Source organism: Somniosus microcephalus, chromosome 12, assembly GCF_052327205.1.
Source record: "Somniosus microcephalus isolate GS21.2 chromosome 12, FLI_Smic_1.0, whole genome shotgun sequence".
Lineage (NCBI taxonomy): Eukaryota > Metazoa > Chordata > Chondrichthyes > Squaliformes > Somniosidae > Somniosus > Somniosus microcephalus.
In genome coordinates this window covers 121,083,912-121,096,266 of record NC_140998.1, presented here as the reverse complement: position 1 = coordinate 121,096,266, position 12,355 = coordinate 121,083,912, and the positions used below count along the sequence as shown (strand labels likewise).

At 46.9% G+C, this 12,355-nt stretch overlaps 1 protein-coding gene across 5 annotated transcripts in view; it reads left to right on the top strand.

Annotated features, from left to right (window-relative positions):
- The window catches only part of LOC147109492 (formin-1-like), a 706,352-nt gene that overhangs the window by 539,318 nt on the left and 154,679 nt on the right, over positions 1–12,355 (top strand). For 4 of the 5 annotated variants that reach the window (XM_086003485.1, XM_086003484.1, XM_086003488.1 and 1 more), the window contains one exon: positions 5,397–5,448. In XM_086003485.1, the coding sequence (XP_085859611.1) occupies positions 5,397–5,448 (52 nt within the window). Of the gene's footprint in view, positions 1–5,396; positions 5,449–9,378; positions 12,004–12,355 lie in introns of those variants that run through there. The other variant, XM_086003486.1, reaches the window with a different exon arrangement.

Here is a 12,355-nt window from a genome sequence, read left to right as displayed (position 1 = left end):
GGCGCTAATTAAAGGGCACTCCTCCTGCAGTATAAATGGCAGCCATTTTGCACCACTCCTTCTTTGTGAGAGATGGATCTTTGGAGAGAGACAAAGGTAGAGAGCTTTCTGGTTTGGCTCAACACTCGCACAGGTACTTGTGGCTTCAGGCCACAGCTTTGCACTTGTCTTTAACTTCAGAGTCATAGCATTGATTGGAAACATATAATGGGGGCTGCAATGGGTGGAAACGTTGGGCTTCTCCATTGCATTCAAAGGGCTCAGAGACGCCATGAGAGAGTGCCAGTCATGGCCAGACGGAGAAGGGGCAACAGGCGTCGGCAAAGGAGGCCTTACCCACCCAGGGTATACCGCCAACAGTTCTCATATCTGAACATGTCTGAGGAGCAGTGTGTTCGGAGGCTGCGATTCAGAAGGGCGGTGGTCACTGAGATCTGCCACCTGCTTCGCGGAGATCTGCAGCCACAGCTGAGGAGCAGGACGTCTCTGTCGGTGGCAGTGAAGGTGACGGTGGCTCTCAACTTCTATGCCACCGGCTCCTTCCAATCCGCTACTGGGGACATTTCCAACGTCTCCCAGTTTGCGGTACATTGCTGCATCCGCCAGGTGACCAATGCCCTTTTCAGAAGGAGACGTCAGTTCATCTCCTTCCCCATGACCGTTGACGAGCAGCAACAGCATGCAATGGGCTTTGCAGCATTAGCGGGCTTCCCCATGGTGCAGGGCGCCATTGACTGCATGCATGTGGCTTTGCGGGCACCTCTAGAGAATGCTGAGGATTACCGCAACTGGAAGGGCTACCATTCGCTCAACGTGCAGTTGGTGTGTGACCACAGGCAGCTCATCCTAGCTGTCAATGCCCGCTTTCCAGGCAGCAGCCACGATGCCTTCATCCTGCGCCAGACTTCTGTGGCAGACATGTTCAAGGCCCAGCCTCACCCACGAGGATGGCTTCTCAGGGACAAAGGCTATCCTTTGTGCACCTGGCTGATGACCCCGCTCCGTGCGCCCAGCACCCCTGCTGAAGAGCAATACAATGACAGCCATCAACCAACCAGGAACATCATTGAGCAAACAATCGGCGTGCTGAAGCAACGGTTCCGCTGTCTGGATCGTTCCGGGGGAGCCCTACAGTACTCGCCTGAGCGAGTCTCCCATTTCGTCGTCGTGTGCTGCATGCTGCACAACCTGGCTATCCGCAGGACTCAGCCACTGCCAGCAGACATTGGAGGACCACCAGAGGAGGAGGAGGAGGACCAGCACAGGAGGGAGGCAGAAAGTGCAAGGGCCGCCCGTCAGCGGCTTATTGCAAGTCGGTTCTAGGCCCCCTCTCAGGGAATGGCTTGTGCCAATGGCAGAAGATGAATGTAGCCGCTCCACAAGCCCTCAGCCGAGCAGGGCAACCAGGACTTCCAAAAGAAAGCATGGACAGTGCGATTTAAGAAATTTTTTTACTATGATACCTCTGTGCCCTTCCCACATGACAAACTAATGGAGAGAAACCCCCCACCAAAAACACAAATACACCAGTCTCGGCCTTTACAAGTAAAACAAATATACCAGTCTCGGCCTTTAAATATGAAACAAATACACCAGTCTCGGCCTTTAAATATGAAACAAATACACCAGTCTCGGCCTTTAAATATGAAACAAATACACCAGTCTCGGCCTTTAAATATGAAACAAATACACCAGTCTCGGCTTTTATACGTAAAACAAAACATTTGGCCACACCTTCTACTTTTTCCCCTGCGAGGGTGATCCGTTTCGCTTCCGTGACTGGCCCCTACCCGCCCTGCAGCTCCTCCTCAATGGGACCCCAGTGGCTGCAGCAAGGCTGGGGGAAGGCTGCTGAGGGTCAGATGGTGAAACGGCAGATGCCCTTGGGGGTCGGCCTGGACCAGCTCTGGGCCTGGAGGGGCCGGCTGCTGACTGCTCCAACTCTGCTTGGGCGGCAGCAGTCTGTCCAACAGCTGGTGGCAGCTGCAATGGAGGAGTGACAGTGTTGGCTGCAGGAATGCTGCCAACCTGACAGATCAGAGGCACTCCCTGGTCGGCTGATACATTGGCACGCGCACGGGCCAGCACTGCAGCATGCGCAGCAATCTGCTGAGGCACAGACTGCTGGGCTGCTGCAGCACAGCGAGTGCCCCAGCGATGCCTGGCCGATCCAGCGAGTGTGGCAGCAGTTAGTGCCCGTGTGGCCCTGGTCTGTGTCTGCATGACAGCAGCCAGTGAATGCACGGCACGACTGAGCACTTGGCTAGAAGCCGCCTGTGAAGCAGCGAAGTCCTGCTGACTCCTAGCCTGTGCTGCCGCGATGTCCTGCAGACTCCTGGCCTGTGCTGCACTGAATTGTTGCAGACTCCTGGCCTGTGCTGCACTGAATTGTTGCAGACTCCTCGCCTGTGCTGCCCCGAATTCCTGCACACCCCTTGCCAGTGACTCTATGGAGTCAGGCATCCTTGCCACTGCAGCCATGAGCTCAGTGTGCCTGCGCTCAGCCTGGGCGCCCATTTCCGCTAGGAGCCGCACCTCCTCTGCGCTCACCGTAGCAGGACTGGAGGTCGCACTCACCCTCCAGGGAGAAGGCCGCCGAGCTTCCTCACCCCTCCCGCGTTGCTGCAGCCCACTGGTCCCCGGAGCTTCACTATCCTCCGAACCTTCCCCCCTGCTCCCCTCCAGGGAAGACGTGTCACCATCATGGCCATGGGCTGCCTCGGCTGAGGGTGTCCCTGATGGGCTGGCTTCCTCTTCCTCCTCCTCTATGTCTGACTCGGACACAGTGCCAGCTTGAGGGGCCGCCTCCTCACCTGGCGAGTCACCATCTGAAAGCAGGGAGGCACAAGAGTTGCTTGAGAGTGAGGACAGGGCGGCAGCCAGGGAGGCATGAGTGCTGCTGTGCACTGCATTGGTTCGATAGTGGCAAAGGATGCTGGTGTGAGGCGCAAGTGGAAAGGGAGAGGTCAAAAAGGTGATGACCTTACCATTGGTGCCCAGAACAGGGTCAGCATCTCCAGTGGCGACGGGGCCACTCAGCCGGCCTGCCATGATCTGCTCCACTCGCTGCTCGAGGTCGCTCAGCTGTTTCAGGTCAGGACGGCCTGCCCCGGTCTGTCGCTGCTGTCTTCTGTTATGTGCCAGCTTGGCCTGCAAGAGAAAGGACCGCCTCTAAGTACAGTATCAAGCCCTGATCTTGCCCGCACTGCCTCCCATGTTCGATTAGCCCTGACAGTGTCAAGCCCTGATCTTGCCCGCACTGCCTCCCATGTTCGATTAGCCCTGACAGTGTCAAGCCCTGATCTTGCCCGCACTGCCTCCCATGGTCGAATAGCCCTGACAGTGTCTAAAGTCCTGATTGCGCAAGTGCTTTTCATGACAGTCCCATAGCTGCTGGATGAGGGCTGGCCATTCGGGCTTTCAGACCTGTTTGGCCATAACGTGAGGTGCACATGCAGGGATGAGGATGATACTGGAAAGGGTACTCACCCTGACAACCCGAGTGAGGTCGTTGAATTTTTTCCGGCACTGGGTTGGTGTCCTGCCAACCACGCTGTTGGACATGACCCGGTTTGCCACATCCCTCCATGCTTTCCGATATTCGGCGGGCAGCGGCCTCCTGCCACCCTCAGGGAAGAGGATATGGCGCCTGTGGTCCACTGCGCCAACCAGCAGCCTCGGGTCACCCTCACCGAAGCGCTGCGCTCTCTCCCTGGCTTTCTCCATTCTCCTGGGCGTGGAGCTGTTCCAGAAGCAGTGTTCAGGCCTTGCCTTAGGGCTGCAGTGTGCAGGGCGTGGCAGCCAAGCAATTCCACCCTCCCCCTTTAAGTGCTGACTGGCGCCTGACTGTCTGCCCTCAATGAGCAACTCGCTGCACCTGCGCTGCGCCCGCCTTCGATGTTTGCGCCCCGGATCGCCGGCTTAGCGCCTAATGATAGTCGTGCATCACCTGCTTTAGTGCAGCAGCAACCTCTTGGGGCGATGCAACTGAATATCGGCGAAGGTGGCGCTAAGTTGCGCCGGGCGCAAAAGTTAGCGAACCCCATGCTGTAGCGCCTCAAACATGGCTATACTGAATTTCTAGGCCCAAGAAATTAGGGCTGGTGACCAAAAGCTTGGTCTAAAAGCTAGATTTTAAGGAGCGTCTCAAAGGTGGGAAGAGAGGTAGAGAGGCGGAGAGATTTAGGGAGGGAGTTCCAGAGCTTAGGGCTGAGGCAGCTGACGGCACGGCCACCGATGGTTGAGTGATTATAATCAGGAATGCTCAAGAGGGCAGAATTTGAGGATCGCAGGTATCTCTTGGGGGGAGGGTGGGTGGCGGGTGCTGAAGAAAATTACAGAGATAGGGAGGGGTGAGGCCATGGAGGAATTTGAAAACATGGATGGCACTTTTAAAATCGAGGCGTTGCTTAACCAGGAGCCAATGTAGGTCAACGAGCACAGGGGTGATGGGTGAACGGGACTTGGTGCGAGTTAGGACATGGGAAGCCGAGTTTTGGATGACCTCAAGTTTACGTAGGGTAGAATGTGGGAGGCCAGCCAAGAGTGCGTTGGAATAGTCAAGTCTAGAGGTAACAAAGGCATGGATGAGGGTTTCAGCAGCAGATGAGCTGAGGCGGGGCAGAGACGAGCAATGTTATGGAGGTGGAAATAGGCGGTCTTAGTTATGCCGCAGATATGTGGTTGGAAGCTCATTTCAGGGTCAGATATGACACCAAGATTGCAAACAATGAGGTTCAGCCTCAAACAGATGCTAGGGAGAGGGTTGGAGTCGGTGGCTAGTGAACGGAGTTTGTGGCGGGGCCCGAAGACAATGGCTTCAGTCTTCCCCATATTTAATTGGAGAAAATTTCTGCTCATCCAGTACTGGATGTCGGACAAGCAGTGTGTCAATTTAGAGACCGTGGAGGGGTCGAGAGAAATGGTGGTGGGGTAGAGCTGGGTGTCGTCAGCATACATGTGGAAACTGATACCGTGTTTTTGGATGATGTCGCTGAGGAGCAGCATATAGATGAGCAATAGGAGGGAGCCAAGGATAGATCCTTGGGGGACCCCAGAGATAATGATGCGGGAGTAGGAAGAGAAGCCATTGCAGATGATTTTCTGGCTACGATTAGATAGCTAAGAATGGAACCAGGCGAGTGCAGTCCCACCCAGCTGGATGATGGTGGAGAGACGTCGGAGGAGGATGTCGCGGTCAACCATGTCAAAGGCTGCAGACAGGATGAGGAGGGATAGTTTACCTTTGTCACAGTCACAAAGGAGAATTTTTTTTTAAAGATTCAATAAAGTTGCTTTTTACAGTTGAACTATCTTTACTGCTCAGTAACTATGACAATACGATATTTGTTTCTGCTATTGCCATAATAATATCTGATCATCTTTTTGATTTCCAGCAAAAGATGAACATAAGGTAGAAGAAGCACATCTTGAAAAGTCACAGAAAAGGTAGTGTATTTACATTCTCAGCTAATTATCAGATGTGTTGTGTATGTTTATTTCCCTTTATCCAAATCGGCTTTGGCTGAAAAATAAAGTGCCAGATACTTTAAATGTATTAGATATTTCAATATTGCATGAGTACAAGATTGTTCTATTTTATTTTTTTAAGTATTCTTCATTTGTCATTGCACAATACAACAAGTATGACCACAAACGTGTTCAGCAGGAAGAAATCATAGTCACTGGTTTCAAAACATTTGAAATGGCCCAGAAATTCGGGTCCCCACACGTAAGTACGCACTGGGTACTCACACGTAGGCCCAACAAAAGTGTCGCTTTCGTGCATGCACTGTGCATGCGCGGGAAACCAGAACTTCCGTTCCCTTGAAAGAAGGGGTTGACAGGTGGAACGCGTGCGCTGGAGAGGCAGCGCGTGCGCATTGAACTTACGTTTTTTTTGCAGGTTTCTCCAGGAGGGTAAGTCTCCAGCAGTTACACTTTTAAAAAGCAGGCACAAGGCCTGCTTTTAACAAGGTAAGTGGTGAATTAATTAAAATTAAAACATTTTTTCCACAGGTTTATTATTTTTAAATACTTTAAAGAAAGGTAAGTTTATTTTTAGCCCTGTTAGAAAATGTAATTAATTTTTTCAAAAATTTAAATTATTGTTTAAAATAGTTATTTCATGTAATTTATAGTTATTTTAAAAATGTGATGGGTTTTTTAAAATTTATTTGACGTTTTAGTTATGTTTTGGGGCTTATAGTATTTATAGGTTTGACAGCTCTTCCTGTCAAATTTATGAATGAAGCATTCCCTGCTACCATTGGCTCTCCATGGCCCACGTGATCCCAGGGGACGCTTCAAACTAACTGCGCCCCTGGGATACGCAAGCACTGCGCGCCGGCAGTTGGAGGAGGCCCAGGATCGGAATACCAGGCGGGCCCACAGCTCAACGGCCGGCACGCAAGGTAAGTGCAGGTCGGGGGCTTGCACCCGCGTGAAGCCTCCGACCCGAATTTCTGGGCCATTTTATGCCAAGTTACCCTCTGTCTTTTCATGTCTAAGATGCAATAACAATAATCCTAAAGTTTTGTCACATATATCTAGCCCCAGTCTGACTCTGGAGTAAAGCAAAGTGATACTCTCTCACACAAACACACATATACAAACACATCTTACTGTCATAGTAACTAGAATATTGAAGCCATTCATTATGATTTGATCTGTAACTGAATATAACATGAGAAAAGAAGGGAACCATTTGACATAGATAAAGGGGCAATGGGCTCAAATATCTGTTGGTTATGATCCCAGTGTTACTGCAAGTTCACATCCACCAGTGCCCTCCACTGCTGACCCCACCGAAGTTTGCAGGGTCATTGGAAGGCATCTCGTTACCTTGGGACAGGCAGGCGCAACTTTAGATACATCTCTGGCAAACTGGATCTCTGCTGTTTTCCAGCAGGTTCCGTCAGCATCCCACTGGAGTTATTGTGGGAGGAATTTTGGGGCCAGTGTTTCACTGATTTCTCATTCTGGTTGACTCTGGCTGTACACTTTTCTAACCCCCCAACTTGCTTTTTCATCCGTTTCATTTCCTGCTTTTTCCAGTTCTGACGAAGGGTCTTCGACTTGAAATGTTAACTCTGTTTCTCTCTCCACGGATGTTGCCTGGCCTGCTGAGTTTTTCCAGCATTTTCTGTTGTTATTTTGTACACTTTTCTATGTGGAAGATGCTGTCCTATGAAGATTAAGGAAGGCTGTACCTTTCACTATACTTATTTAGGCTTGATATCAGAACTTTATGGGTGCATCTTGTTTTAGTGTAATTGGTGAATAGTTGTAAAACATGTTGCACTTCACTGTGCATAACCTTACTGATGTGCCTTCAATAACCACAAAACTAGAAGTTATAGACTTTAACAAGTTGGCTTTTAATCACTAAGATCAGAGCTAACATCTCAACACACTGACTGGCTCGCAGGAATGAGTCATACAGATCCTGGGATCTTTATGTAAGAGAAGTCAGGGGCGGAGCCAAGAGCCAAGACCTGGAACCCTCCAGGTTAGTCAGGAAAGAGGAAGTGAAACTATACACCGTGTGGGGGAGGGTAATATACATGAGTGCAAAACGAATACAGGCAAGAACGAATACAGGCAAGACAAACAGATTTCATTACACTTACAATTTAGCTATGTAAGATGCTCAGAAGATGAGATAAATGATACCAAATATTAAATGAGTTGGGTGCAACTGAATAATGGCTGAAATACATCTGACACCTATTGGATTGGGCGCTGCAGAGCTGTCCCTGGTGCTCGCCTAAAACCGGCATTAGGCCCCTTCAGTATACTATTATGTTATTATGTGGTATTCAGGTTTGAATCAATTTCTAGGCCAATATGTCTTCCTCTCTTTTAAAGCAATATTTGTTCAGTTTTTCTTACATGTTGTGATTTCTTTACTACTATGGAACGTATTTAAAACACGATTCTCACAATGCTTAAACCTGAAATTGTTAAACATCATTCTGATTAATTTATAAGTCATTTTAATGTTTTTTTAATGTTAAAAGATTTTCAGAATCAAACAGTCAACACAATAAAACCCATATAAAAGCTTCAAGTAGCTTTGAAGAAGTATCATTAAGTCTCCCAACTTTATTCTTTAGCATCCTTGGGAGACTGGGTCATATTATAAAAGTGATCTCAGCCTCCTATTACTCGAGAGGTAGCCTTCCCACTGACCAATCTAGGTCCACTCCCAAATAGTTCACAATGTGATCCATAGCATTTTGATTAGCTACATTTAAAAGTCAGTATTGATCAGATACAAAAGGATCATACAGCATTAAGACAAAGGGAGAAAGATATGGATTCTGAAGTGCCCCACACATCAGTCCAAAGTCCAATCTCACAAGGAACTTCTAGTGATGCTGTTGGAGACTTTGCATTGTGACCTTAATGGAAGCAGAGTCTGGAATGCCCCTGCCTTATTGGAACCAAGTTTCAGTTCTGACTTCCTCTGACTAGAATATAATTTCAACCACACAGATTGCAATGGCAGACCCCGATAGATAACAAACGTGCAATGTAAAACAAAAGGCCAATTAAACAACCCATTTTTGATAGTGTGAAATCTTCAAAGGGCATCCTGGTAGTTAGTGAAGTGCATCTACCTAAATTGATAACCCTACAATGAATTTGACTTTTCTAACAGTTGCAGCCCAGTTAAATGAAAGTCACAAACAAGTTCATGAAATGTAGAAGAGCCTGCTGGCTGTTTTTACATTCAAAACAGTAATTAAGCTAATTACTAAGTGGGTAATTAATTTTAGCCACAATGCATTTTCTGAATAGTTATGTGGTATGCACACCTGGAAGTATAAATTGCATTCTTGGGAGGATAAAGCACTTTCAGGGCAGGACTAAACAAATCACAGAAGTACGCAAACCCAGCAGGAATATCCCAACATTGCATTTGCTCTCATCATGACAGCCGTCATCATCTAAGAGATGGAACAGGACAAAAGAGACTTTTGAAACAATCTGGGTTTCAACCATTTAGGTTCAGAATCTCCCATGGCAAGACCAGAAATAGGAGACACCAGTCTGGCTGATACACAGTCATACGTACCGAACTATTATACCAACTTTGCATCCGCATGAAAGGTTACACAAAATTATAAATTACTGGCCTTGACATAGGTTGGCTTTATCTTATGAATCCAGCTCCATTCATTTCCATTACCTGAACCTAATAGTACTTCTAATCCTGACAAAAATGCATAAAATAGAAGCTACAAAGAAAAAATTATGATTTTTATCAATTTATTTTGTTTGTGATAGCTGCTAAATGTGCCTACTGTGTGCACGTCATTATCCTCATCACGTATACTACTCACCTTGTTGCTATCCCTGTTTTATTTATAGTGTGGTAGACATCACTGCATACAAAGGAGGACAATGATTAGTAGATAATCCCAAAATCAACTATCATCCCATGGCAAGAAATAAAAACAGAAAAAGCTGGAAATACTCAGCCGGTCAGGCAGCATCTGTGGAAACAGAAAGAGAGTTACCGTTTCAGGTCGATGACCCTTCATCAGAACTGGAAAAAGCTGGAGATGGAACAGGTTTTTAAGCAAGTGCAGGGGCAGGGAAAGGGGGAGGGGAGGAAAGAACAAAAGGGGAAGGTCTGTGATGGGATGGAAGGCAGGAGAGATTAAGAGATGGTGCAAGGCAAAAGGAGATGGTAATGGGACAAGTTAAGAAACAAAAGATGGCTCTAGATGAAGTGTAAACTGTAGTGTATGTATCCGTCTACCTTTAAGAAAATCATTGTATGTAACCGTTCACCTTTAAGAGAACTATTTTAGGTGTGGCACTACTTTGTTGGCTTCTGTATACTGTAATACCGACGGTGACCACACCGGTATATAAGTGCTGTGTCAGGATTTATTTGTGAGATTCGCCCTGACCTTCGAATAGTAAAGTCCTGTTTTAAGTTACTCTGGTAGTCTGTGTATTAATTAACTAAACAACCCACAGACTTTACATAAACAGCACTGGCAGAATGAAAGACAGCTGCCATGTGGGAGAAAGAAAAAAACTTCATGACAAGAAGTTGGGTTACAGCTTTTTCTGATTCCCTTTGGATTTAAATCCTGATCTGGCAATTGAATGCCCTCTTCTTTAATTGTCTTCTTCACATCATTAAATTGTTTTCTTATCTCGTGCCAAATCTGCCTCAGGCTGACAGTAATGTTTAATTGGCTTGTTATTTTGTTTAAGTCCATCTTCAAGGAGTACAAACTGGAACCTCAACAAAGCGTATCTTTCTGATTTTGTGTGCCATTAGTTTTCAATTTTTCAATCTAATCCTCTGGATTACCATCTTCATGATATCTTAAAAGAGTCAAGAAGCTGTGATTATTTAGACTGGAATTGATTTACCAGAACTTTATTCCAGTGGTAAGTAGGTTCATAAGTGCATGGGCGGTATTTGGGGTATTTACTAACTAATACCTGTCCTAAAAGCATTATGGACTGCCAGGAGGAGTAAACCCTGTTGACCATTGTCAAATCAATACTACTGATGCAACCTATAAGTATGAGTAACTTCATTAAATTCAGCTAGTGGCTGAATTCTACCCATGACGAAGATTTATAGTACTCAATGTAGCTCATCTAGCTGTACACTGAATAGTCTTTACATTAAATTGGAGGCAGAATTACTATTTTGTTCACATGCCGACAGCAGGAACTAAACCCAATTAGAACTTATCATCCACACTGTCGGAGGATGTATCAACCCATGTCAATAATTGAAGAACACAGTGACATAACAAGTGGTGCTGGTAAGAATTAATTAGCAGACTAATAGCCATACATAAGACAGAGCAGAGCTATATTAAGGTACACTGATATAGCTGTTCCTGTCACCTCTGTGTGCTGCTCTCCCCTTTTTACTTTCAGTTGAGTGCCTTCTTTCTGGGATCCACTTTGTAATGCAGAGACCCAATTCTCTTTACTGCAGCCAGCTCACTTAACCTGATGGCACATTTTGGTGGATGTATGATGCCATTGGATCCCTGAGCATCAGGGCATTTTTATTATAGAGTGCAGTTGACAGAGGGACACCTGTGCTTCCCCAGTTAGCCCCCTTACTCAATGGACCAACAGGAACATTGGTGGAGTTTAGGACCTGGGCAACCCCCACCCATAGATATAAGAATGTTGGAGTTTCTGTGGGTATGGGACAAAGGTGCACGCGTAGTGGTACTTGCACCAGCCTGCCCAATGCTAATGAGGTGGCCTTCCATTTAACTTGCAAACTGTGGCTGGGTCAATGCTGGAGGGCATCATCAGGCATAGAATCATAGAATGATACAGCACAGAAGGAGTCCATTCGGTTCATTGTGCCTGTGCTGACTCTTTGGTAGATCTATCCAATTAATCCCACTCCCCTGATCTTTCCCCATAGTCCTGCAATTTTTTTTCCCCTTCAAGTATTTAGCCAATTCTCTTTTGAGTGTTATTATTGAATCTGCTTCCACCACTCTTTCAGGCAGTGCATTCCAAATCACAACAACTTACAGCATAATTTTTTTTTCCTCATGTCGCCTCTGGTTCTTTTGCCAATCACCTTAAATCTGTGTCCTCTGGTTACTGACCCGTCTGCTATTGGAAACAGTTTCTATTTATTTAGTCTATCAAAACCGTTCATAAGCTTGAACACCTCTTTTCCTCTTAACCCTCTCTGCTCTAAGGAGAACAACCCCAACTTCTTCAGTCTCTCCACATAACTGAAGTTCCTCATCCCTGGTACCATTCTAGTAAATCTCTTCTGCACCCTCTCCAAGGCTGTGACATCCTTCCAAAAGTTGTGATGCCCAGAATTGAACACAATACTCTAGCTGAGACCTAACCATTGTTTTATAAAGGTTTAGCATAACTTCCTTGCTTTTGTACTCTATGGGCTCGATTTTGTTACTGGGGCGTGCTGGGGTTGTGTAATCCGCTTTTCGTGTTAGCCACCTGATTCTAAATCGATGTGGGAGAATGTAGCGATTTTAACTTAAGTGGGCAATTGAGTTCCAGCGTGTGGGAACCCATGGCCCAATTAGTTATTTCAGTCTGAAACTCGCCCCTGATGACATCATCATTGCTGCTGCATTTAAGGTCTGCAACAAGCCTTGCTTCTTCTGCAGACTGCCATCCTTTTGGCCTTTCATGGAGGCAGAATGACCAGCGAGAGACCTAGGTCTGCTCCCAGGTTTGATGACGTTGCCCTGCAAACTTTAGTGGAGGGAACAAGAGCCAATAAAGAGGTGCTCTTCCCTTCTTCAGGGAGGAAGAAGCCTCCCCAGCAGACCAAGGCTGTGTGGATCCGTTTGGCCCAGGAGGT